Source organism: Cyanistes caeruleus, chromosome 3, assembly GCF_971803275.1.
Source record: "Cyanistes caeruleus chromosome 3, bCyaCae1.hap1.1, whole genome shotgun sequence".
Classification (NCBI taxonomy): Eukaryota; Metazoa; Chordata; class Aves; order Passeriformes; family Paridae; genus Cyanistes; species Cyanistes caeruleus.
The window spans coordinates 86,526,202-86,553,976 of record NC_141703.1 but is presented as its reverse complement, the minus strand read 5'-3'; the positions used below and the strand labels follow the sequence as shown (position 1 = coordinate 86,553,976).

The 27,775-nt window shown below is 42.9% G+C and overlaps 2 protein-coding genes across 12 annotated transcripts in view; both read right to left on the bottom strand.

The window, feature by feature from the left end:
• TEAD4 (TEA domain transcription factor 4) overlaps positions 1–16,990 on the bottom strand; it is a 51,689-nt gene extending 34,699 nt beyond the window's left edge. Inside the window, exons 1-4 of one of the 9 annotated variants that reach the window (XM_086882503.1) lie at positions 16,322–16,985; positions 15,896–15,965; positions 7,786–7,840; positions 1,918–2,172 (exon numbers count right to left, since the gene is read on the bottom strand). In XM_086882503.1, the coding sequence (XP_086738629.1) occupies positions 1,918–1,924 (7 nt within the window). In that variant the 5' untranslated portion in view covers positions 1,925–2,172; positions 7,786–7,840; positions 15,896–15,965; positions 16,322–16,985. Of the gene's footprint in view, positions 1–1,917; positions 2,173–7,785; positions 7,841–15,895; positions 15,994–16,321 lie in introns of those variants that run through there. The other 8 variants (XM_086882507.1, XR_015284913.1, XR_015284914.1 and 5 more) reach the window with 8 other exon arrangements.
• Positions 16,991–20,099: 3,109 nt separating this feature from the next.
• Positions 20,100–27,775, bottom strand: part of TULP3 (TUB like protein 3) — a 32,485-nt gene continuing 24,809 nt past the window's right edge. For 2 of the 3 annotated variants that reach the window (XM_086882489.1, XM_086882491.1), the window contains exons 7-12: positions 27,409–27,521; positions 26,909–27,023; positions 24,897–24,995; positions 22,806–22,977; positions 22,144–22,265; positions 20,100–20,525 (exon numbers count right to left, since the gene is read on the bottom strand). In XM_086882489.1, the coding sequence (XP_086738615.1) occupies positions 20,481–20,525; positions 22,144–22,265; positions 22,806–22,977; positions 24,897–24,995; positions 26,909–27,023; positions 27,409–27,521 (666 nt within the window). In that variant the 3' untranslated portion in view covers positions 20,100–20,480. Of the gene's footprint in view, positions 22,266–22,805; positions 22,978–24,896; positions 24,996–26,908; positions 27,024–27,408; positions 27,522–27,775 lie in introns of all 3 variants that reach the window. The other variant, XM_086882490.1, reaches the window with a different exon arrangement.

Below are 27,775 nucleotides of genomic sequence, written 5' to 3'. Positions count from 1 at the left end.
GACACTATCCCATTTGGAGTAGTGGGGGAGGGCTTGCAGAAAAGCTCATGACTTCTCCCTGAGCCTACCCTAAACTTTTCACCCTGCAAGAGGGTTATTTACCTTCTGCAGTTCACCAGTCCAGTCAGCTAGGTGTGTTCCACTTAACAGCACTTAACTAAGCCAGGCCTAGCTAAGTCTCATTGGTTTCCAAAGCCTTTGTACTTCACTTCTGCTCTCATTTCTTTTCTTGTCTTTCACTCTCTTTTCTGACATATTCACTCCAAAGCTGAAATACTTCAGGGATGGTGCAAAATGTTCAGTAAATTAATACAGTCTTAAAACACAACTGTAATTTTTCACTAGTAATTTTAAAAGTCACCCATCATGAAAAGCAGTGCAGACATAGAGCAACAAGGAGCATGTCACTAGTTTATGCTTAATAATCATGGGGTGGATTCTCAAGTAATATTTTAGTCTGAGTATCATTTTAAGCAAGCATCAGTCCCTAAAGAAGCAGTCTTACTTCAACCTCAGTCCTGCCTGCTCATTCCCAATCTCACCATCCTTTATCTAAATACCAGCACAAGCAGCAGTATCCAAATTAAAATTCACTTCTTTTCCCCTTTCTGACCCTGTTAGTTTTAAGCTTTATCAGTTCCCTGGTTGGTTCCATAGCACAACCACAAAAACATCTGTGCCAGCACAGAGCAGGAATTGATGTCTGCCGAAGAATACTGGCCCTAGATTAGCCTCAGGGCTAATCTCAGACCTATATTGCTCTTCCCAGGTACAATGATGTGTGTACCCAGTAAAACCATCCATTGTAGATAAGGCCATGTAAACAAGACCCCACCCACGCTCCCACAGTCAGAGCAATCCATTCCCTTGCCCAGCGAACAATGGCCTGATGGGTGGACAAAAAACCTGCAGGATGACTTGTGAAGTGCTCCGTAGGAAGCTCCAGGGCATGCACTGAGCATCCCATGATGGGGCCTGTGAAGACTCGCAGATTCCAATGTATGGAAGACAAAAAAAAGTAAGCACTGACTGAGTAGAAAAAGAAAGAGAAACTGTTTTCCATAAGATCCTTGCTAGTGTTTTGAGAAACGGTCCACCTTAGGACTTAAACCCAAATACTGGATATTCAGCCTTTGCTTTGCATTTTAGTCCCAGAAGTACCAGGTGGCTTCTTGCAATACTCAGCAAGAGAATCCAGGCCAGAACAGCCTTCTGTTAACAAAATCATAAGAAATTTTAACTGTGGAAGAGGTCAAAAAACCCAATTCAAAAGCGTGTCTGCCATGTATAAAGCTGACTCCTGTTGCAACTGCAAGCCAGAGCCTCTCTGTATTCAGGGCTGGGTATCTAGTTAGCTAGAGGAGAAGAACCCACAAGTGAAATATACTTGTGCCAGGGCTATGAGAAGGCCAACTACAATGAAAAGGAGTACCCATAACTTTCTACCCTTAAGATCTGAAAAGTGTAGCTAGTTAACAAAGTGTAGGTGTTTGCACAGCAGCAGAGCCATTCAGGGGTTCAGGGCTGAACTTCTGTCCTGTAGCACCAGACATGCAGACCATTACCTGCTCTTACCTCCCACAAGAGCAGTGAAGACAGCAGTGAGAGATACCATAAAAGACAGGCTTTGTCACACCATGAAACCATTAGATTATATATATTTATATATAAAGATTTGTTCAGTAGCATGCTCAGCCCTAAGATACACCTTCTGGAAAACCCCCTGAAAAAGATACCTGCCACTCTTTCTGCTTTGTGAATGTCAAAATCTTCACAACCGTTTTCCTAAATACAACTCGAGGCAACCAACAGCACCAGCCTGGGAATGCCTGAGAGAAGGGAATTCACTCAGAGCATCATTTGGGGCACAGGGCAGGCTGCCTGGAGCGTTGTGCTGTGGCCTCTGTCTCTCCTTACCATACATCTTGCCTTCGTCTGACAAGATAATCTTGCGCCGGCCGCATGGCGGGTAGATGGCTAGCGCTTCCTGGAAGCTCTGCTCGATGTCCGGACTCCACACGCCCTCGGCGTCATTGTCGATGGGTTTGTCCAAGGCCTCGCTGCCCCCTGAGTCGTTGCTCCCCTCAGGGGAGGTGGGAGAACTCCACTCGTTGGAGGTAATGGTGCCAGCTAGAAACTCCAAGGTGCCACGCGGAGGAGCAGACTCAGAACCTGCAATGGCAAGCACATCCCAGCGGGCAGTTAGAAACCCTCCTCGCTAGGAAAAATGAGATACTAAATAAAAAAATTTAAAAAAAAATTTAAAAAAATCTCAGGAGGGGTTTTACTTCAAGTTTATATTAAACAATAACTCAACCACATGTTGGGTTTTTATTTAGGTTGAGATGAAAACATTTTCTTCAAACCCTTCTGATAAGCAGCCTGCTCCAATCTCTCTTTGGCTTATTAACTCTGTCACTTCCCAGCTCTCCTCAGAGGAGCCTTCTCGTGTCTTTATCTGCCTTATTTCTTTCTCCCTGCACTGTCATTATCTGTGTAACTGTTATTTAACTTTCTGAAGCACATATAGAGGGATTCAGTCTGTGTGAAAGATTATACAAAATAAAGCAGTGATGAATTATGCAGTCATCACTGAGCACTGGGGTTGAAATTTTCTTAGATCCTGTTTCACTGGATCAGAGTTAGTAGTTGGTGTCACTTCTAACACTGACATTTCTTCTCGAGGATCAGCTGTGCTTTTAAAAAAGCCAGTCCTGGAGCCAGACAGTTTAATGCAGTCTTCCAAATCCCAGCACTGTATCCTGGCAGGAGCAGAAGGCACCACGAGTGCAGGGAAAACAGCACCAGGTTGCAGGTCAAGAACCAAGGTGCTCAGCCTGTCATTACTGCACATCTTCAGAACGACTTTGGGCAAATTCCTTCAGTTTCCTCTGCCCCTTCATCACTTTTACTAGTCCCAGGCTATTAGATTTGCCACTGGGCAGGAGCAGAAATTGGTTTCTCACTGAACCTTAGCAGACAGCTGCTAGCTCTTGAAAACTACGATAAATTATAGTCTACTTACAAATAGCCTACAGAAGAGGCTGAAACCTTTGAGTGGAGCTGCTGAAACACTCACTGAGAAATTGACTTCAGACCACACAGACACTTCCAGTCAACCAGGCTGGAGATAAATGGCTTCTAAAGACACAGATCATTCTTCTGCCTTAATCCCAAAGCCATTTGTTTATCATTTTAATAGCTTTGTTATCTGGGCTACAAAGAATGTTCACAAGCCAGCATTTGAGAACCCAGACAGAGTTCAAAACTTCCCTCTCTATCACCACATGGAGCTGGGTAGCAAGAAAATCAGAAGGACTTTTTTCCAAGAGCAACAGAATCATCAAACTTGCACTGACCATGAGTAGAGAGAAGTCTGACATGACAACTCCAGCACAGAAATATTACAGTGAAAATGTAAAGGGGCAGAGTGGAAAATTTGGGTGTGGTATTTGTCAAAAACTAGTTATAAAAAAAATACATGCAATTATGCCATGCCCTAGTTGATGTAGGGGGAAAGCAGCCCATTCATTCAACCTCCTAACTTCAAAAATTCAGGGCTCATAGCACCAGACACTTTTCTGACAAACTTTTTTCAAGTCTTTCTTTAGTTTCTTATCACTTTGGATTTTGGGTTTTTTAAATCTTCTCCAAGACCATAATGACCAGATATTTTTTTTAAAAAAAAGCTAAGTTTTTAAGAACTTTAACATTTCAAAACCTGAAATTGTAAAGATTTAACAACGCTTGCTCTCAGAAGGTTTTACTGCTCCCTAAAGACTTTTAGACAGCAGTAGATATTACAACATATTATACATCTCCAAAAACCACCAAAAGCTAAGGTAACAAGTAAGACAATACTGTGCCTTTGACTAATTTCAATATAGACAATATAAATTAGACAAATAACTAGACACAGTGTACTGTGCAGCATTTTAACAAATGGTTCACAAAGACATTTAGAAAACCCAGTATATGACTTATTTCCTGTGAGAGTGATTGAAACACACAAATCACTGGAATGGCCTAGCACTGCCCATCCATCCATTTCAGCACCTACATGAGATTATTTCAACCCTCTTGATCCATGGTATACAGTTTCAGAGCTTTAATGAACATGGAAAGAAATAATAAAATGGGAGGTGAGAGGGGCAGAAAGGGGAACTCACATTTGGCTTTTTACCACTGGGACAGGCATCCCACACACACTGTGAATGGCACCAGGGCCGGCAATGTGACTTTAAGAGACCCTGAAATGAAGGGTAACAGTTGCTTCCTTCACCAAACATTCTCCCTTTCACTGACAGATGCTAATAAAAAATTACATGTGTATTTAAGAGATTGTCCTGCTGGGGAATCAGTGTAGAGGAGTAAGTTTTCCACAGGGAGACACTGACAGGGAAAAAGAAGTTACCTGTTCCAAATCTTCCTTTCGTATTTCCCCCAAGCACCCCTAGGCCCTGGAGGCTCTGCAGACCCTCCATAGTTAACACACATTAAAATAGCCACAAACACAAGGCCCGGGCTGGTTTTAACTTGTGATGACAGCCTGAAAAATGGAGGGTTCAGAACGAAACACAAGGTGTGACAGCAAGTGTATTCATCATACCACCTGCACTGGGAGCTGCAAATCTCACACGAGCCAGCAGGCTTCACACCAAGTGAAAACATCTCCAGCTGCTGAACTACAGGACTCCCAAAGCCACAGCCACTGGAAGCTACAGCTCTGCTGTCGAGCCAAATCCCCTAGCAATGCACACAGGCAAAGCCATCTCCTTGGGGAATTGAAGGACCACCATGACCATAAAAAGCATCTACTTTGAATACAGTTATTTTCATCTCCTTAGTGTCCATGCTGACACAGGGGAATACCTAGCAGATGATTTCATCATGGCACACTCTTAAGCTGAAACGAAATAAATATATCTGAAGTATAGCTCTCCTTCCCCCACCACATTCACACCCTGGGAGCTGCTGTCTGATCATTTCATATTTTACAAAGCTTGTAAAATCTGCACCAAGTACTTTTGGTGTCACAGGAAAATCTGGGTCCATTCTAACCCAAGCTCCTGAATAACTGGAGGAGAAAACATGTCCTGTTCAGTGCAGTATCAACTCTCCAGACTCTGTTCTCCAAACCTTAAAGAAAAGTTGCATCAACTTGAGCAGATGTCATTTGTACATTAAGAGAAGTCCACAGTGCAAGAGACCAAATATATGAACTTTCTCTCATGTTGGTGTAAATCAAGGGAGATGTGCAACATAATAGCAGTGACAAAAGAAATTATATAAATCTTGAAGTGACTAGACACATTTTTTTTAATGTTTTTTACTTTTCATGCCTTGCCCAGCAATGTTCATTTTATCTCAAGCTACAGCAAGAACCAAAATGTGCTACTGTGGTCAATCCCAACTTTTCTACACCTTGGGTTCTGATTCTGTTTTCCCTTCTTGGTACTAAAGCTATTTCTGATGGATGATGAAAAGTGGGGAACCATACAGACAATAAAATCAAGGCTGTTTGGCCATCTCCAGCTAAAACCTCTGTGATTACTCAGATTACAGAGCACACCAGCAAAAATTTTACTTCTATTTGATAACTCCTGAAGAAACTACATAGACTGAAATAGCCACAGAAATCCTTATAACTATGCCTCTAGATCACTAAGATGCAAGATTTTCTTAAACAATGTTGCTTAACTAGTAAAGTCTATGTGCAGTCCCAGGCAATACTCTGTGCCAGAAGCAATAAACAGAAATTCAGGGAGTCCTGGTTGAATGCTATCTGATCTGCTGGTCTCTGCTTAGGCTGAACACTTTCAAGCCTTCTGTTTCCTGCATTGCTGATCTGAAATCAGTGGTGGCCAAGATGACCGCTCATTAAACTGAGCAAAGCAAACTAAAAAGAAGCTGGGGGCTAAACCCTGTGGTAAATCACTTTATGCAGGTGACAAATTGGAAAACCGGCAATGGAATCGCTTCCCATTGAATGAGCAATCAGGTGAAAAACGGGATTTTTCAGCAGCACAAGAATGTTGAACAGTCTTATAAGAAAAGTTTCAGTAACATTCATTAGTAACTTCTTTAACAAAATACAAGTGTTTCAGTTAGCATCTACTTTCCATTTGCTTAGCTTCCATTCAATAGTACCTACATGTATACAGCCTGGTAACTTTAATATGATTTGTATTACTGAATGTTCTAATGTTATTAAATATTTTAGTACTTGATAATTTTTTTTTTTTAAGTTCTGCCTGTGGAAGTTTGTAATCACAAAGCTTTCTTTTGATGTGGAGGGAATTTGATTCTGAAAGCACTAAACAGACATCCCAGACACACTCAGACAATTCCTTTCCCATCTGAATTCCCTCACCAGGCACAGTTTTTAGGAAGAGAGTAGTCAGAGGATGTTATCCCATATTCATAATAGCAAGTTTTGCCAGGGGTCACAGGACTTGGGATTCCCTCAGCCTGAACTTATGCCCCACTCCTTGGCTTTTGTACTTCTCTGATTGTACCTTACAGTTTTCTTCCTTCTGATCTCACAATTATTTTACTGAGCGATGATAAACTATCTGTCTTTGTAGGGTCCAGTCATGAGTTCTCTCCCAGGTTCAAAGACACAAGGCTCCTCAGAGCACATCCACCTCCTCACCACCGTATCTCTATCTTCCTTCCTAATGTTTCCCTCTGTCCAAATACTCTTTCTTACTCGCTCCTGCACCCTGTTTTTCTTTCTGCCACGGTCACTTCTTCATGAGTAGTTCACAAAGCAAAACCATGGAGAAAACAGAAGAATCTTTCAGCTCCAGCAGCTTTGGTTTAAGTGTTCCAATTCTGATAATTTCAACACTCTCTTTCCTTTCACACAGGGTATCTCATTGAGATTCAGAGATCCTGCGGGGCTAGACAGCTGCCAAGAGCCCTTCAGCAAGGTCTCATTGAGAGGGAACACATCTTTAAACAGATTTCATAGTCTGACACATCTGCTTTCTAATATTAATCCCTCAGTCATTACTGTTGGTAACAGCTCCCTCTTAAGTGTTCGTGGCAGCTGCTCAACACAAAATCATACTTTCCTGAGGATGCGAAAAATTGCAGCCAGCTGCCTCCAGCTGTTCAGTTTTCTTAGAGCTGCTCTGTCCAAGAGACTCCCCCCAGTCCATGGCCACCCCCTTTCCCGGCTGGAAGCGAGCACAATCCCGGGCAGAGAGGTCCCCATTCACTCACCCCTCCCGGGCAGGGGCGCTTGCCAGCACAGCCCTGCCGAGTCTGCCAGGCGGATCCACTCCTGCTCCGGAGCTGGCTGTGCTCTGACAAAGTCGCTGTGCCTTACCAAGAACATCCCTGCACCCTCGGCCTCTTTCGCTCGAACTGCAGGCTGTGGTGGCAGGGATTTCTTCGCCTCACAGGTACTCTTCGGTGTCATTGAAATGCAAACAAACCCCAGCAATTCCGGTATTCACTACCTTGGTAACATGAGCCAAGTACTGCTACTGCAGAGGATTCGAACCCCAAAATTTTCGTATCTCATAAAACAAATTAGTTCAGCCATTGCAGATGATATCCTGCTGCTCAAGCTATAGAGTTTATTATACATATAAAAAACAATAAGAAAACCTGGAAATAGGAGCAACCAGCCCCTTACTCCCATCTAGAACACCTAGCAAATGAACTTACACAACGCAGTGATACAAGGAGATTTGGCTTTAGGGAAGCAACAGTCTGGAATACGAAGAAACCTATTGCTCAAGGTACGAGATGGAAGGTAGCATTCAAACTTACCAGAGGAAGAAGACTGGGAAATTCTATGGGACACTACAAGAATAGTTTAGTTCCTCTGAAAGAGAAAAATGAGTGCAATCAGTAGATGAGTAGCTCCCAGACGGTGCAACTCAAAGACTGCAGGAAAAACATACTGGAAAGGGAAAAGGTGGGAAAGTGGGTACTCGACAATAAATCAGATTTGTTAAAGCTCACAGGCAAAAGAGGACGAAAAATCATGGACACGTTCATAGGGTCTCTACGGAAAAAAATTAAGATGCAACTGAGGCAAGACCAGCTGGCACTGAGCTGTACCTAGGAAGGTACCAGCACTTTTGCAGCACCAGACAGCAACCAGTTCATCAGCTCCTTAGGAGCTGCACTCCCATCATTAAAGCAGCCTGCAGACAGTGGAGATGGGTGGGTGCAGTTCACTGGACCCCTTGAGAGGGCTTCCCTCAAACACTCCAAACAGCTTAGCCAGGGACTGAGCCTGGCTGTCATCTCACTTTTTGCCCCGGGGCCTCCTGCAATCCTGAGTAATGCCGGCTATTCCCTGTGAATAGCCCCATCCACCCAGGACAGCAGAGTAATGCTGCATAATCCCATGAATAAAACCAGTTAAGGTAAGTGTTACTGGCTGTAGAGGGTGTAAAAGCTCTTAACTAGCAGTAGTGCCAGACAAGGAGGAAAGAACTGAGATGTGCCTCTCTGTATTGGGCAAGGTAATACACTCATTACATCCACAGGCTGCATGGTGAGATTTTTGTCTCTGTCTCAACACTGAAGGAGACTGGTTTACAAAGGAACAAGCACTACTAGCCTCAGATCATATCCAGCAGGAGGCTGGGCTCCAGCTGAATGCTTGTCACACTGCCTAACACAAAATCAAGCTTGGTTTGTTTGCTACACCGAAACTGCCCTGCAGCAGCTGCTGTTCAAAAGGCACCTGACTTCCCGAGCAAAGCAAAACAACTCTAAAATGATTGCAGTAGCTAGCTCTGGCTGAAACAGAGAGAGGATGTAGTGTCCAGCAGAGTGATATAAATCAAAGCAAGGAGAGAGGAGAACTTCTATCAGTGCAGCCCTGGATAATGCAGTCAAACAGGATGTGATGAGATAAGGCTGTGTGTGGCCTTGCACAGCATCCAATCAGTTACATTTGAGATAAAGGAAACAGAGCACAGAGCCTTGCTGCCCTAAGGAGGGGAGGAAAAAACCCCAAAGGCCAGTTCTGATCCCACTAGTCCAGGGGTGGCCAGCTTGTGGACAGACCCTGAGCAATGGGCAGCTCATGCCCAGCTCCCAGGCACAGGCCACATCACAAGGCCACCAGCCTGGGACTGACAAAATGACTACTGGGTGATTTATGTCTCAGCTGGGAGAGAAAAACGAGCCAGCAAGGTCAGCAGAGATTGACACTGCCAGGTTGTGCTGGGATTGAGCCACGCACTGGGCTGGCCCCAGCTCTCAAAGGAACAGTGGAATTCCTGGGGAGTCACTGTTATCTCCCATGTGGGAACTGTTCCCAGAGCTCCCATTCTCCCTGACTTTCCAAGACATGTGGCATGTGTTTCACAGCTTCCCAAACAGAATGAAGGTTGTGGCAGGGTGAAAATGGTTAGTCACCCTCGTGCTAGCAGCAGCAGTCACCAGGAGTCATTCTCCCTGGAGCTGGTTAGAAAGCAAGGAACCAGGAGGGAGTCAAATAATCACATCCCTTTTCTATCACAGAAGCATTGGTAGTGTTAGCTAACACAGGAAAATTTTAACTGTCCTTTTATGTACGGACAAGTACAAGATATTGACTGACTAAAATTACTTGAGGATTACCAAACCAAGCTAGAGACAGAAACAAATCAATATGAGCATTTTCCCCAATGAGTTATTCACTTATCCTTATTAAAAGATAGGGAATCTTCAACAGCAACCTAAAAAACCCTTGCTCCTACTCAGCTGAGTTGCCAACCCTTGCCAAAATCCAGTCGTCCTGAAAATCTCACCAATGGGCTCAAAAAAACCCATTTTACCTATGGAAAAAAAATAGATCATGAAGATGTAAGTGAATCACCCAGTAGAATCAGAATAAGGTTAAAATCTAGAGAAGAACTTCAAGGCAAGAAAAGATTCACTTTAAAAGTGATTTGTAATTGCAAGTGTTAACTTCAGAGGGGCTCATGTTTGATACTCTGGAAATAGAGCATCTTTTAAGGGTTTGCTGACAGGTAACTCTAAGCTAAGACTCAAGCCCACTTTATGATATCAAAAGCAAATTCTTATTTCCTAATCCTGCATCCTGCTCATGACATCTTTCAATCTCTTGTCTAGGACTCAGAGACAGATGTTCCAGCAAAGCCTCACAACTGTGACATACCCAGCGTCCAATGACACTAATGTCAGAGCTGAACATGAGCTCAGACAAGAGACAGATGTTTGCAGATATCAACCAATGCAGTGAAAATGTTTAGCTCCAAAACCAGTCAGTCCAAGCAAGAAAGAGGTAGCTGAACCTGGGCTTACAAGAGACAGACAGTGATCACACGACCCATGAATGCAGTCAGATTTCCCCTCCTGCAGTGCTTGCAGGTGGTCTGTGTTGTGGGCATGACCTGTCTGGTCAGGGCTAAGCCCTCTACTAAAGGCTCAACACAAATGCAAATCACTAACAGGCAGAACAGGTATGTAAAATGGGACCAATGCTCAGCGCTCTTTTGACTTTTCCTCCTTCAATCAACCAATTATACCTGTGCTTTGATTTTAGTAGTAGTCAGGCGTGAGCTTTGAGGGGTTTGATGCTCATCATAAGGCAATGTCTAAGTAAAGAACAGCCACAATGAAACACCTGAATGAGCCCTACCCATGGCTACTACCCCAGCTCTCCTGGGGTATTCAGACACCACCACAGTTCAGTTTTGGAGTACACACTCCATCTGCATCATGCAGCAGGTCAACATTCGCTGTTTACACATTTAGCCCTTAAGGCTGACACTGAGGAAAGTCAACCTTTCTTCGAAACACTGTGAAATTTCCTAGCAAACACACACCAGACATTTTTACCAGATTCCAGTGCTCCTACCAGTTTGATACACAAGACTCTAAAGCCACCCTCAACTCAGACCAGTGTAATTTTGAGTTCAGAAGTCTTTCCTCTCTCTAAATGTGCCATAAACATGCCATCATATCCAACCTGCTGAACACACAGTGATTTCACAGAAAGCAAATGAAAATAATGAGAATCTAATTACAACCCCAACCCTCAAACAGGGTCAATCAGTCATAAAAACAAAACAAAACAAAAAATAAAACAAAACAAAACAGTCAAAAACTGAAAAACAAACTTCTCTCCAGATATTGCAGGAAAGCATGAACCTTCTGATTTATCTCTTTGCCCTTCCAGACCCTTCTCACCAGGAAGGTCAACAGGTTATATACCTTCTGCTGGATTAATCTACAGGAGAACAAGGGCAGCTAGCCAAGCAAAACTAGATTCTTAAAGGGACACAGTCAACCACAAACTCTGCTCCAGTTTTTAAAGCATGTTCTTACAAATACAACCTGTGACCAAAAGCAGTAGAAAACAATGCTGCTAGTCTGTTTTTCAGTTCGCATACTGGATGGCTAGAAGCAAGAGATTTACATGTTCTGCCTGAAGTTATTTTCTTCTGATCACATAGATCCTTCACAAACAAGTGGGAGCAGAGAAGTAAATAGAATTTTAAAATTTTATTTTTATAAAGATAATTCAAAGAGCAGCGAGTGTGCTTGGATATAACCTTCTTACACAAACCTCTCTTTTATACCTTTTCCCCACCCCCTAAGGTGACAAGATTTTCAAAGCAAAAGATCTGCCAAAAGTCCTGCTAGTCTGGTACAAATGAGCTTTATTTCAATGAGCTACAGAGATGTATGATCAGGTAAAATGAACTTAGGACACATTAATAAAACCTCCCTTTCCATTTCAGTATACACCTGCTCCATGTTCTCTTGACATTTCCTCCTTAGTTCAAGTGGTCCAGGTTACAAGAGATTACACTTTGCCTGGACATCTGTCATTAATGGTTACCATATTGTTGGAAGGGAGGCACTTTGAGGGCTCTGCTGATTTATTTTCTCTCTGGCAATAGCAAAGCAGATGTTTCGAAGGCTTGCACCCAGGCTCTGAAAGCCACTGGCTCTCAAGTCTCAGAAATACCGGAGTGTAAAACACCTATCCTTTGGCAATCACATTCTAACGAAGGTAAGAACAAGGTAATTATAAACCTACAAGAGAACAGAAAAACAGAGCCAGTGACTCAGCCAGTAGCACCAGGAACTGGAAAACCTGCCCCTCCCTAGCAGGAAAACGTCTAATTCATATGGTGTTAAAAACAAAGAGGAGTGACTGCATCATCTCCAGAAAAAGGAGGACCCAACCAGCAGGAACAATAAAACCAAAAACCTACCAAACCCTCCCCCCATTCCCAAAAAACCCCAAGAACTCAAAACACCACCTCCTACCCCTAAAAATCTCTTTCTCATAATCTAGTCTCAGATCTTGTAATGAGCTCCATGCATGCCAACTCATGGGTTTTTTACAAGGCTCTACAAAGGAACACACCGGGCATTTATTTAGCATGGCTGTTGGCAGAAGTTGGAGAGAGAGGAGCATCCGTTACTGTAAATCCTAATAAACATGATTGCTCCTCAAAGGAAGACAGAAATGCTGTGAAGGTAGAGAATGAAGAGAACACTGTGCAAAACAAAGTAAGTTCAGATTTAAAACAGTATTTGTTACTCTCTATGGAAATCACAGCTAAAAATTACTTCAGATTTGCTTTGGAGAGCACTGATCATATTATTAGAAAATTAACTAATGGTTTCAAAACTATGCATAATGATATATGAGACACAAACAGAACCAACAAATACAGAGGGCATCTACTGGGTTGCTGCAGAGATTTTTGCCAATCCAGTTGTCATTGACATCTTAAAGATCTAAGAGTGACTCAAAGTAATCTTAATGAAACTTGTGGGTGATACAGAATGAAGTTTATGAACACTAGTGGGTAGAAGCAAATCAAAGGGTTGTTAGTGCAAAGGAAAAAAAAAAGGAAAGAAGCAAGGGAGACAAATAGGACTATGTGGAAAAAGTAATGCAAAGAAAACCCAGAGATAACATCAAGGAAAAAGCCCTCCCAGAAGCAGGAGCTAAAGACAGGCAAGAGTGAGAATGCAGAACAAATGAGAGAGTTGTCTGCAAAGCAAATGCTTCTGCAAAATGACCAATGTGACTTTAATCTCCCTGGGCTCAGATATCACTTCAGGCAACGAAGAGAGATGAATCACTCCAACTCGTGGAATATTGGATCTCATTCTGACAAAGAAACACAGATAAACTGAAGAAAGTGAAGAGTATAAAAAACGGCCAATAATTAGACCCAGAAAATTGAAAAATATTATGACTATACCCTCATTAGTAGCTTGTAAGAACTTAAAACATGCAAATGCAGAGAGAAATAATAAGCAATCATTTCAGAGAAATACACACCAAGGCAAAAACTGCTGCAGTGGAGTAAGAAAACTTTTCTGATGTACACTGGTTGATGAAAACCTTGCCCAAGAAAACTTTTATATAGCATGGGGGAATGGGAGGGAAAAACCAAACCAAACCCCAAACCGAACAAATGAACAAAAGACAAACATGAGCTATAGGGAAAGTATAATAGAACTTTTATAAAAGGTAATACTAAATTTTCACATTCTGAAGATACAGTTGTGGTCAAATAAAACAGAAAATCGTTTTGTGCTCACAGGAGCTACTGTACACGTGGTCCAAGGAACTACTTACGGTGGGGAAAAATGGCAATGTTGTTAAGAAAATGTCCCCATTCTTCTCCCACCCTTCACCTCCTAGTCATTGCACCCCCTTCTCCAGACACACCAGCACATGATTAACTTAAGTTTATCACACCACATATGATTAATTTGACAGGAGAACGAGCAGATGTGGCTGAAAACGAACTTGCTAAAAGCGAGTGCTACTTTTCCTCTGGATCAGCCCCGGGGCAGTGAACAGCAGTGCCAGTGTCCCTGCCAGTGACAAAGCACAGAGATGTGACAAGTAAGGAAATGGGCACTCTGAGGCTCTGAGCGTCAGTAGCAGTGCCAGCCTCAACTCTTTGTGGGCCCAGCCCTTGGCTTACACTGGGACGGAACCAAGAGCTGAAAGATACAGAAAAGGACACATAACACCAAGGACGAAAAGCTGCGAATAAGCACGCAAACAGAGATGAAAGCTGAATCTCCTGGAAACAGTACTTTTCAGCAACCCTCTCAGAACTCTACTCACTTGAATTCTGTGAAACTAATACCCGAGTAAGAAAACCAACAGCAACTGTGACTTCTTGTAAGCCACAGACAAAACAGGGTCCCACGGAGCCCTTTTTCTCTTTAAAGCTTAGCGGTACTATTTTCATACCGTTCTCCCACAGATGTTCTTTGATACACCAACATTGAAATGCTTATCACAATAATAGCCTGAAGTAGTTCAAAACCATCGGTAACATTAACTTAAAAATCCAAAAAAAGTGGCAGGATCCAAGACAGTGGAGAAATTCCTGGTAACCACTCTCATGCACATTTGTTTGCTCCCAGGATCACCTCCAAGAGGACACGAAGAACGAGCTGATAGCCCAGCTTAGAGACTGGTAAGACTGCTACATGCTCAAGTTTGAGGGAGCCATTCCCACTGGAATTTAGGAAAACCTGAAAAGGTGACTGACTGCCCTTCACTCTGCCAACCCAAGTTCCAGAGGAAACCACAGAGTCCCTCAGCATCCGGCAGCCCTAATAAAGAAGTCCCTCTGCATTCATTACAGGACTATCCCAGGCTCTTCTCTGTCATGAGAACAAGCTATTGAAACCAAAAGGCTTTAATTGCACTGGTGACTGTACAGCAGCATCAGCCCAGCCCCAGCTCTTGCTACGTACCCACTCTGCTTTCCCCCTTGTCCTGCTCCTCTCGCTCCTCCCCGTCACTCTCTGCCCTGTCCTGCTGCCCACTTCCTTCTGCGGGAGAACAATAAACCCTCTCACATCGAGCCAGACAGATGGACAGACAGGTGAACGAATGCTCTGCTCACTCTGCACACAGACACCGCAGTCAGGTCCGGGGAAAGCCGACCTGTTCCCAGGAACAGGAAAAGATAAAAACCCCATCCCTAAATCTCCTTTCCTCCTACTCAGCCCCCTTATACTTAAAAAGTATTTTGCGTTGTTTATTTGTAGAGGAGTGGCAGAACTCAACCCTTTTAAGGTTAGAAAGTAACATGAGTGTAACTCCAGGTTAAACAAAAACAAAGTTGGCAATTAGTTGTGGTTAGTTCTGAGTTTTCGTTAGGGTTTTTTTTTAACATGTGTGATCGTTCACTATAAAATACTTTACAGAAGACCATAAAACATGTGGAGTTACACTTCTTTCGTCTTCTGCAAAAAAAGTCCCACCTTTAGTATCCCATGCAGGAAATTGTTTAAACGGAATTACCTGCATAAGATAAAATTACTCCGGAAAGCTTTTTGTTTGGCTTTTTTTTGTGTGTGTGCTCGGTTTGTTTGGGGTTTCTTTAATCCTTTCCTGTGGCATGCCACCAAAATTCAACTCTAACTTCAGAATAACTGAACTGGGAAAACATTCTCTCATCTTTTGCTAAATGCCCTACAACAACTTACGTACCTTCTCACAGATAAGCTTCCTTATGATTTTTTTTTGTTTTGTTTCCGCCCCCCCCCCCCAAAAAAATATTTCTATAATTTGCATTAAAATTTACTACATTAAGTACTGCTCCTTCTTTCCACCCTCCCCAAGCGCATCTCTACGACCCGTACAGAAACCTCTTTCTCTTTTTTTTTTCCCTCCCCATTAGCGCTGCAGTTTTCAGCGACCGAGTTCCCGAAGTGGCAGCGCCGGCAGCCCCTTCCTGGCGGGGGAAGCCGCCGGAGGCTCCATTGAGGATGTTCCCATCGCTTCCTTTGTACGCCTGTGCCTCGCCTGTCGCACACGAGCGGCTCCCACCCTCCCTTCCAGCCCGTCTCCCGCAGGCACCCGCGCCCCTTCGCCCCGCGCCAAAGCCATCGCGGAGCAGCGCGTCCTGACCTGGGCGAGGCTGCTGCTCCGCAGGGGCAGCGGGGACCGGCTTCAAATCCTCCTTCAGCTCCAGGACTTTCTGCCAAGAGAGCACCGAGCGCTGCTAGTGCGCGCCTGCCCCTCGCTCCCGCCCGATCCCCACCCCCGGGCCCGCAGGGGTGGGAGCGGGGGCTGGGACAGGGGCAGCGGGCGGCTCAGCCTCCGGCTCGGCATCGCCGCCGCCGCCGAGGCGCGAAGAAAAAAGTTGGCGAGGAGCGGCTCCGGGGTGGGCCCGCGGGGCTCCCCTTGCCGGTCCCGCGGCGGCGGGGAGAGGCGAACAATGCCGGGCCGGGCGGGTGGCCGGGAGGGGAGGGAATGGGATGGGTTGGGATGGGTTGGGATGGGATGAGGGGGCAGCCGGGCCGGCGGGAGCGGAGGCACAAAGCGCACACTCACCTGAGGAGCGCGGCGCGGCCGGCGGGACGGCGAGCCCGGGCGGCGGCGGGGCGGGGGGGGGGGCGGCCGGGCAGGAGTTTGGGAGGAAAAGGGAGGGTTTTTATTTCCCCTGGAGTTTGAAAGGAGGAAGTGAGGAATGCGAGGAATGAGAGTTGGTATGAAATGAAGGCGGCCGAGGGAGGGAGGGACTGCCGGCTAAGGCAGGGGCTGGGACGGGGCTGGGAGGGGACTGGCGGGGGGCGGGGGGCAGCGGGAGAAGGGCCGAGGCGGAGTTGGGAACAAAACCCAGCGGGGCCGGGCTCTCCCCGGCCGGGGGCCGTGTGTGACCGGGGCGGAGGGAACGCGGGCAATGGCCGGAAGAGGGGCCCGCGGGGGCGGGGGAAGGAAACTCCGGGCGGGCGGCCGGGAGCGGGGGAAGGGGGCGGCTCGGCAGCGCTGGGAGCGGGCGGGACGCCGCCGCCTCCAGGAATCGAGAGCAGGCACGGCGCCCGGCGGGGGAGAACTTGGAGAGCGCAGTCCGGACGGGCCGGCCTCGGATCCCCGGGAACGCCGCCGCTTGCCCGGTGCATTCCCCGGGGCGATGGGCCGAGCGCCCGTGAGGGGCTCCGGCCGCGGGGACACCCCCGCGCCGCCCGGGCAGGGAGGCGGCTCCCGGGCTCCCCCCAGCGCGCCGGGCGCAGCGGCTGCCGAGCCCCTCAGAGAGCGGCCGCGATTGCCAGCCGGCACCGCGGAACCACTGCGAACAGCCGCAGCCCGAAAGCTTCCCCCGAGGGCGGCCCAGGAACTGAGCACTCGCCCGCCCGCCCGCCAAGCGCTGTCGCCCCTCGGCTTTTCTCAGTCGCGGCGGAGCTGCTCCTTCTCGACCTGCTCGTACAGGAATGCCAGCGAGCTGCGCTAGAAAATGCTGATACGAGACTGAGAATCGCGCTAGGGTTGGGAACCCACAAGCCACATCCCCAAAACAAAAGCAAGTTTCGTAAATGTAACTAACTACATCCTAGCAGCAGCTCTGGGAATGCAGCTACATCAGCAAACCAAACTTTTCAGTTTGGCTCCAGCATTGACTGATTTTGTCACGGATTGCTGGTGTGCACGTAACTACCTGTGAAGAGTAATATGGTTGGCTTTTTATTTAAAACTTAAGTATACTGAAGAAATTACCTATAACTTATTGAAGTCTTTTCTAAGAACCCAAAGCTAAAAAAGCTCCTGACTCTTTCAAATTGCAATGAAAATTGCAGAGACCTGGAAACGGGTCCTAAATGTGTCCTCGGGCCTCGGAAACCAAATGGCAAACCCCATCAATTTCATAAAAATAAGGTTTTCTGACAACTGTAGGAATGGAGAGTATATACAATATAAATAGGATGATGTCATAAAATTCAGTGAAACTATTTTGGGGAGTTGTTTTGTTGTTTTTTATTATATAAAGCCCTGTAATAAATTAATTTAGTCACTGTTTCTATTACGCTATATGAATTTTTAAAAAAACCCTACGCATATGAAAGGTAATTCACTTCTCATCACATATATTCAGTGGGAATTCTAGGCCAGATCTCATAATTATGTGACTAACATTGTTTTGCTCCCATTTCCTTGCCAAATTAACACAGCTCAAAGAGAAGGAATTGAAACCTATTCCTTCCTGTGAATCATCACACAAATTGTTTGCAGGACTTCAGTCAGTTGCAGATGGAAACTCACTCAGGAGAATACAGGTTTTTTAGTGGTGGGCTGTTTGGGCTTTTTTACTGGAGCTAATGCAGAACCAAATGATACTTGGAACAGAAAGCTGAGAGTTAGGCAAACTTACCCCAACTCAACTCTCCAACTCTATTTGTACTCTATCAGAATTATTTTCTTAATGCAGTTTTTAAAATAAAGCCCTTTTTTTCCCCCCCCATAGTAAATTAGTATTATTTTCTGTATAATAAATAAAGGGCTCAATTCAATTGAGCTTAAAAAAACCCGACTTTTGTTTTCACCAAAATTTTCAGCTGTTTCGTTGCAGCAATGGGTTGCAATGGGTCTTGTATGGAGAAGTTAATTGAATCAAATTAAATTATCAAAATTTCCAGCCTCTGGAATATATTCACCCATTTAGTATTCTCCAAATTGAACGTTAAATTACCAAAGCAGGTTATGGTTACTTTTAGCCTTTACCTTAAGCCATGCTGGTGAAGTTACTTTGCATCTGGATTTTTCTCCCTTTTTGGAACAAAAGAAGTGACCTCCAGCTTACAGTAAGGAAACAATAATTTAGTATAGAACACCTTAAGGGATGCAATGAGAAAACAAACTATAGTGTACAGTTCAAAAGATACAAGAGTTAACACTGGTACAGGATCTCTGCCTTCTTTCCTGGCAGGGCTTTCAATTGTTGTCACCTCATAGTGGGAGCTGGCTGTTTTCCCTGTTAGTAAGGGAGCCCTGACACATCAGTGTTTCTTTTCTACTCTTTTTCATAACTACGCTGAGCCAAATCTCTTGGCCCTAGGATTACTTAAAGGAGCATTCTTAATTCCGACCTAGTTCCAAACTGTGGTTAGGTACAACAGTTTGATCCTCTGGCCAAGATGAGATTCCTGACTGTGAGAGAAGGAAAGCTGTCCATAGCTCCATTCCACATGAACAGCTCTTCTGCACACAAACTCCTAACTCAACTTGTGAATCACAGGGAAGGGTTTGCTTGTCTTCTGTACCAGGAACAGGAAACCTAATTTGATGTCAACTGAGAGATTTACAGAGCTGTCAATCATAGCAAGTAGAGGAGCACACTAAGTGAAGTATAACTGTAATAATTATGCTAACAGCAAGAAAACCTCCTGTCCTACTGCTACTAAGTTCAGCAGCAAAACTTCAATGGGAGTGAGACTCAGCTGTAGAACAGCAAGAAATCATTCACTGTCTTTTATGTTTGTAAGCCCAAGAGCCTAGAGCAGCCTAGGACCCATTTCCATCTGCTAGGCCTGCCTTTAGGATTCCAATTTAACCATTTAAAATGCTTCTCCTAAATCTCTCTAGAACTTCAAGCACGTTACATTTGCATGTATGCAACTAATATTACTGTGTTAAGAACAAATGCCCAGTCATGTTTCCCAATTAATTTTCTCTCCCCTCTAAGACTAATTTGGCTCTGATGGAAACAGAGGTGCTTTAAAAATAGGGCTTGCATGTTGAGAGCTGTACCACTTTTTGATTATCAGATCCATAATATCTCCTCTTATTGAGGTTCATACATCTCTCAGTGAAAATAGGAAAATATAACCGCTTCAACTTGATGTTCTTCCTAGCCTTGTATGACTTCAGTACCTGATTCAGAAAAAATATGTTAGTGTACTTCAACAATTGAATGGGTTCAGATGGAATGTAGGAAAATGCAGTAAGAACCATATCAAGTGTCCTAGCTGGATGCTGGGAAAAACATTAAAAACATGGGGCAGAGAAATGGAACTAGCTTAAACAATCAAATAAAAACCAAGAACTATAGGGTAAAACCTGGTAATGGGAAAGGTGAATAAAAGTATTAGAGAAACTACCCTTTGGATGAAAGTATTAGAGAGACTACCCTTACATTTATTCCCAGATTTCTAAGTGTGTGGGAAAAATATCCAACACCACAAAGAAAGAGAACTGAGAATTACAAAGGAAAAGAGGGAATGAGAAGACAGATGATATTCAAGAAGATAGGAAGAAACTGAGGTTCTATGTCATAGAGAAGGAACAAAGTACACCCACAAGTGACAGCAAAATTAAAAAAAAAATTAGAATTAAAGACTTTTCAATATATAAATTAGTTTATTTTCATTTAGATATAAAAGTTGTAATTACAATTAATGTAAAACAGTATCTGATAAAGACAACTGAATCAGTTCATCTGTCTGCATAATTTGACTGAGAGGCTGTGACAAGATCATTTGATGTCAACAAATAGCTTGAAGAGTCACTGCTGACACGGCTAATTAAGTAAAGGATGTTTTCTGGGCACACTGGAAAAGATCTTGAACCAGAAATTAGCATCCTGCCTTCAGGTCACCCCCAAATAACATAAGGCAACTTCTTTCACACATTTCTAGTCAGAAAAAATAATCAGACAGGTATACAAACTGACTTCCTTTCCTGGATGGGCAGAGATAATGCAGAACCATCAGCCAAGACTTCAGCAGAGCACAGCTGAAAAACACTGCCAGGTCTCATCCTCAGCCTGATGAGCAGAAAGGCACAAAACAGATCCATCAGCATTCAAGTTCTCTTCACGGACTGCTTTTCTGATAAGATCATCTCAAGAAAATCTCAGCAGCTACTGAAAAATGCTCATCTGAAAGATACAAGAGCTGGACTTCTCAGCCTCAATTCATATTTTACAGTTAAATACAGCATTTACTTTGTGATTATGATCATTGTTCTTTCTGGCAATATCAGAAAACGTCCTCACAAAGTTTTGTTAATTTGAAAGCGCAAGTGATATCTACTGCTGCAAAGACAACAGAGAACAAAAAGCAATATATCTGCTCTTTGCAGCTTGAAACAGTTAGTCTGCTGACAAGGACAATATCCAAAGCTGGAGAACACCTAATGCTTGTCTCAGTAGAGGGACAAACTTATCCAAGTCGTCATGAATATGTGTAAGAGGCAAGAAGCAGGCAAGACAGTAACTGTTCTCTGCTTCAGCACAGAGAAGTGTGCACTGAGGCCTCCAGGCCACACTGTGCTGCAATCCACTCTGGTGAGTTAAGGCCACGTGAATCAAGTGTTCCATGCTGTGACACACAGTCTCCATATTGTACATCCAGTATTAAAAATGGAACATTGGAAGGATACATTGCAAAGCCTTGTGGTACAATTACATTAAACTTATTGGTGCCTTTGAAAATACCTGTAATCTCTTTTTGAGGTAACTCCTTCTTATAGTCAGGTTAAAATTATTTATACAAAATCTACTTTAATATGTCATGCCTTGAGATAATCTCACATTAAAAATTAAAATTTGTCACAAACTTATACCTAAAAATGTAGCAAATTTCATGAACAATGGCAAAATTAAAAAATATTTCTGATCAGTTTACAATCTAACAAGATTCACTCAATCAGAACACTGCTTTTCAGAAGTGGTACTGTATATTGTTACAATACTATCTTCTGCCAAATTCAGCCGGATTCTACCATCTATTCAGTCTCATTTTTCACATGGTTAGAAGTAACAGACGTAGCAATGAATATAATGGCCCCCACTGGAAAGGGAATGTTTGAGATTTGATTGTTCTTCATTTGGTAAAAAGACTGTCAAGGGATAGAGAGAAATTAGAATACTGAAAGGGAAATGGAGTATCAGTCTTAGCAGACAATCATTCCACAGAGTAAAAGTGTTATATTAGAGCCAATGTCTTATTCCAGCTGTTTTTTTTCCTGAATTTTTCTGATTAGGAACTCTTGAGTAGCAAGAGTCCCAGGCTTTGTGGCAGCTTCAAGGTAAATGAATATTTAGCCATTATTTTTCTAATCCTAGCTGCAAGGAGTTCCAATAAGTGGGCTTAGCCCACTCTCATGCAGCATCTGTAAACAAGGATTCTAAAAGCAAAATCAACACCAACAACAGAGACATCACCTAGATTTCTTGTTCTTCTGCAATCCATACAGAGATTGCTCTGCTGTCAACTCCCACAATGCTCTGAAGGCTGGAATTGGTTTTCTAAGAAGCCTGCAGAAGTCTGTCCTCCATTTCCCTCCCAATATGCTCTTCATTGCTACACCTGGAACTCTTATGAGATGTAGGGGTGGGAGTGAGCTCCATGTTTCATGTCTCTAGCCCCTCATTCACAGACCAATTTACTATCAAAGCTGGAGAGTCCAATAGCAAAGGCCTGAAGAGCACAGAGGGGGTAATTATAGTCCAGAGTGAACACATCTTCTGCTACACGACCAAACTGCATCACGATGTAGTCAGCTGGGGAGAAAAGATGTTCAGAGATGAGCAATTTCACAGTGAAGCAAAAGAAATAAATAAGCCAACAACAACCAAAACTAAAGCCAAACAAAACCCAACCACAAACCCCTCCCCACATCTGCCAGTCCCAAATATATGCGGTTGGTGTATCCATCCTTTCCCACTAGAGTGGCCTTGAAATCTGTCCTCTACAGTGACTGTGCTGTTCTACGGATTATTTTTCTTCTCAGAATCAAAGCTCAAACCATTCTTTTGCTAGCCTGAAGGTGCTGTATTAAACATTTTCTTTCATTTCAGGAAGCTTTAATTTGCCCTCTCTTTTGCTGCAGTTATGGACAGCAGAGTCTGCACCCACCCCAGAAAAAAGGAGGCCTTATATAATTTTCCTGAGAGCTCAGAAGTCCCCAGTAATTCTGAGCTAGCTTCCTTTACCCACTTTCCTTCCTCTAGAAAGGGTGTCCTATTCTTCCCAAGCCTCATGAAATAAATTAGGTTCTCCTTGTTTAAATAAGTCCCACATATTCTCCACCAAACTCTTACGGTCATTGTCATGGACAATCTGGAAGTTCTTCACTGACGCCTGAGTGACCCTCCCATGGAAGTTCAAAACATAGGACTGAGTATCATCATTCCAGACTGGAGCCTTGTTGTGCAACTCAATGAGGTTCTCTAAATTTTTGTTTTGCCATTTTGACAGCAGGCCCTCATGTTCCTGTTCAGAAAAAAAGAAATATATTTATCAGATTTGTAATGGCTCTGCCTTTGAGTACCACCTCTCTTGTGCGTGAACTCTGTCACTTCATTCCCTGTTTAATGAAACACAAGGACATCACTTAAATTCAACCCTACTGAATACTTTCTACAAGTAACAGGAACATACTTTCATAGCTTTCCTGTCCAAGCATTCCTTTTCACTCAATAAAGTAAAAAGAGGGATAGGGAAGGAAGTGTGTGTACAGGAAAGGGAGCAATTCAGAGTCCACAGATAACTGCCATCCTGCTGGCACGAATCTCTTCTCTCATCATCTTTCTCTGATCCTGTTCCAACCAGTTTCCATTTCTAACATTCTAAAAAAATGAATTATTGAAAAAAAATAAAATAATCTATAATTAACTGCACAGTGCCAGGCTCTGAGGTGCTTCAGTACAAAGTCCAAAGGCTGCAGTAAAATGAAAGGTTTAATGTCATCCTATTGGGTCTAATCGGTGATGCACAGTATGAAAATCAGAGAAATGAAACCAAAAAGATACAAAGAGGAAGAAAAACAGCACATTAAATTTGACAAACAATGAATTACAAGGAGATGCAGGTTGTAGTGAAACATGACATATGATTTAATTTTAAGAGTTCTACAACAAATAAAATCCAAACTATACATGCTAAAACTCTGAAGAAAAAGAGTCCAAGCTTAAGGTACTAATGAGAAAAAAATGCTCAGAAAACAACCTGTTGTGGAGGTCTGACTGATATGGCTATAATATGTGCTTCAGTACTATAAAAGTATACCATAGTCGATTTTTGAAGATAACCTAAATAAAACTTCCTGTTCATCTTAGTTACTTTTTAATTTTATCTTTATTTATTTTTTAAAGATGCAAAACAAACACCTGAGAACTGGCACCAACTAAGTGCCTTTAGATTTAGGGGAGAAAAATAAAGCCAGGGCCACAGAACCGTTACTGTACTAATGGGAGAGATGGCAACACCAATTGGAAGACGATGAATAAATGACCATTTCCAGATATAATTTTTCTGACCATTCACAAGAATTAAATCTCTTTTCTGGGTTATCATGACTCTCAATTTCCATTATTGAGGATTTTTTTCTCTGACCTCAGGAAATACGTTTTCATCCTACTCATATCTACTCACAAGATGGCTGCAAATACCATTTTCTAGCTTAAAACATTGACCACACTTTTCAGTTGGTACCTCTTCTTTCTACCTTTTGGTCTTCTGTCACCAAACATAAAACCCACATTAAGGGAACCTAACAGTTTTCATCACACACCTTCACATACTGTTCTGTAAGCTTTTAGCTTTAATGCCTCTCACATCTATGAGAAATCCTCCCTAAATACTTACTACAAAACTCTGTCCTTCTCCTCATCCCTCCTTCTTCAAGAATTCTCTTTTCTGCTACTCCTACAGAAAGGCTAACAGCATTCTGACCAAAACCATATTTATTACCTTGCTCTTGCACCAGCAGTACCTTATCTGTCTATTGCCTATCTGTTGCAATCCACATTCTGGTTAAGAATACGAGCTCCTGGGAGAAACAAGTGTGCCCTGTGTTCATCCGGCCCTGTCAACAGCCCTGCACAACAGGGTCCCACCATGAGGGCAGCTTGTAGGTGCAACAGCAACAACGTAGAGACAAGTCAATCACATTTAGGCTGATCAAAAGACCCATAAGGATACAAAGACTATTCAGAAAGCTACAGATTAGGTAGAAAGCAAGAACAAATTCATCAACACATTTAGGCAACATTATATTTACTCTCCAGGAGACTTGCTAAAAAAAAAGCACAGGCTCCTAAAAATCCTGATTGTCAGTAACTGGCCACACCTCTACAGGGAAGTTTAACCTCTTCCTTCAATCTGAAACATGAGCAAACTTCATAACTCACATTTCGTGGACGGATTGGAATTCGCTTATGATTCATGTTCATTCCTGGAATAATCACAGACATTTTTCTGGGACCCTTAAATCCTAAGATATTAGTTTCCTGAAAGACAAGGAAAGCCATTATTTTCAGTAAATGAGATACTTCACCTCAGAGAAGGAAAGACAGCAAAACTGAACTTGTATCAACATTTGTACTGGTTTTTAGAATTTTGCTGGCTACAACTCTAGCAGCAGTTATCTAACTGCAATTGTGTTTAATCACTGAGGACTGCTTTCTCTCCCTTTCTCATTTAGAGAACAGTCTAAGGACATATGCATGGTATTAACTAATTTGGAGATATGCATGGTATTAACTAATTTAGAGTGAATTTCTTAGCCTACAGAAACATTTCCAACAAAATTACACAAATGTAATTTCCAGGCATAAGTTTTTTGCATCTGAGGCAGTACTGTGTTGAAATCTTGCTAGTGAGCAAGCCTTGAGTATGATAAAAGGCAAAATATCTTTGACCTGACTATGTTGTCTGTCTATCACCAGTTAGTCTAAAACAGTTTAGTTTTAGACTAGTTCAGTTTCTGAACAATGAGTGACGTTTTTCTTCAGGAGCTGTTATTTGTGTTTAAGAACACACTATTTTCTCTCAAATCACACTGTTTCATAAATGTTTAAGAACAGACCCAGGAAGTGAAATGTTCAGCAACTATCCAAGCTTCAAACTTAAGCAGATTTTTTCCAGAGTACTGAAGGAGACTGTTCCAAGTGGACTGAGTAGAAAAAGCAAAGGAAGTAGCATGCCCCTAGATTTTTTGAAGTGAAATAATAGAGGTTGCAGCTCCAAAGACCTTTGTCTGTGTCTGCAAAATGCGTTAATGTGTTAGGAGCAGCTGTATAACTTCTGTCAATCAATTCAGCACTTCTAAAAGATTCTGGCTTTTAATTGGTCTTTGAGAATTTTAAAGGTTATCACTGACATTGTTACAGAACACTTTAAATGGACCCTTGGATTTTGGCTGATATTGTTAAATAAATGGTTTAAAAAATACCAGGACGTATTGTAGATAAAAGTTCAGAATTCTGAAAAGCTGACTTTATCTTAACTGTCTGTGCTCATTCTAACACCTTGATGTGCCCAGCTACACAGGAAACTGAAGAATACTATATACAAAGAAAATATCTAGTGATACTTCTGTAAACAAGTGAGTACTGGAATTATCACATCAATTTTTTCCCAAGTGCCATTAACATCAAGAGCAAAAGCAAAAAAACCAAGATGTTGCTCCAGTAGGCTAATGCATCTTTAAGCTAAGAAAAATAAAATTTCTTCCACTTGACAATGATTGTTTTGTAGAGAACCTCAAATTTTACTCAAACTGTACAACTGGAATACAAAACAATGTGACATAAGAACTCTCATATAATTCTGTAGTGCCCAATAGTGCCTCCTTACTCCAAATCCTATACTGAGGTGACTCACAAGAGCAGAACATCATCTCTAAAACAGAGCTAGTGAATCACAATTTACACTGGAAACACATCCTTACCACCAACAAGCTGCTACTGAAATAATACTAGCTCCTTCCTATCCCTCAAGATGCCTCTGGTTCTGCAGAAACTAATTCTGCTTCACAGGGTATTCCCAGTTCCTTCTCAGAGTCTACCAGATGCCAGCTGGGCCAGAGGCAGTTTGCAGTTCGTGCTGTGGCTGGCTCCATGTAAAGCATGTGATCAATGGCCACACACTGAATAAGCCAGATAAGAAGGTCATAAGGATGTTAGTTCGGGTGTTTCTCCCACTCATGACATTGATTTTTTTATTTTTTTTTTCCTCTTTGTTTCATTAAACTTGTAAGAATTTATCTGTGAGGCCTTTGCCTCTTGTTGTATCTGGTTGAAATTGGTCACTTGGTTCCCAAGTTAAGTGAAGGAGGCTGGCCGCAGCACAATTTTGCAAGCTGTGTTTCCTCGGTAACCAGGCACAAAGAAAGGGGCAAAAAGGGAGAGGCAGTACTTACATAACAAATAGCTGCAAGCTCCTGTCTTGTATGAGCCTTTTCCACTAGACTTTGTGCCTTGACTGGGTTAACACCGTGGTCATAGACTGTAAATTTGGTTCCCATGAGGTTTGACCTAATGGCAGGTCATGAAAAAACACAGAAAGAGAGACATCAGTAGAAAGTTCCATCATCTTCTGAAAGTATTTGTACAGCACAGCAAAAACACACATCTCCTGCCATCTGAATCTTCCTACTGCCAGTTCAGTGAGGAGCTTCCATGATGTATCCACGTGAGCTTATAACCTATCCCAGAAAAGCATTTAGACAATTTCTTCTCTGAGTTGCCACAGTGAATGGTAATGCTGAAGAAGGCTGCCAACCCAAGTGAATACAGATTTCATTGAGCAGAGCAATGTGAGTTCATTCTCTTTGAATTTATACCAGATTGCCAGTCATAACCACAACTCAAAATTAAAATCCTGTCTCAACTGTCTATAGTTTTCATCTGTGGTTCTCACCTGAGTTTTCCAATGAAACTTTCACCTTTCCGAGATAAATCAGTTGGGTCAACTGATATGAGGTAATTGGATGTTTTGCTCTTCTTTCTTTTTCTTCCCGCAAGAAGGAATGTCTGGCAAAACAAAACTTTGATCAAGTCTGGTGCTTTGTAAGAATGCAGAGGCATTGCTATCCAAACAGTTATCTCTCCATTTCCCATATGAATTCCCCTTTTGTTCTGTGCTAATATTACTGTCTCCATAATTTTGTTCTCTTCCAAAGTGTCCAGCCTTAAATCCTGTCCCCCCCATGAGCTCCTCACTTGGCAGTCTAGATTTAATGCAATTGTCATTTCTCTTCTTCCCTCCTTTTCTTCTGGATAAACTT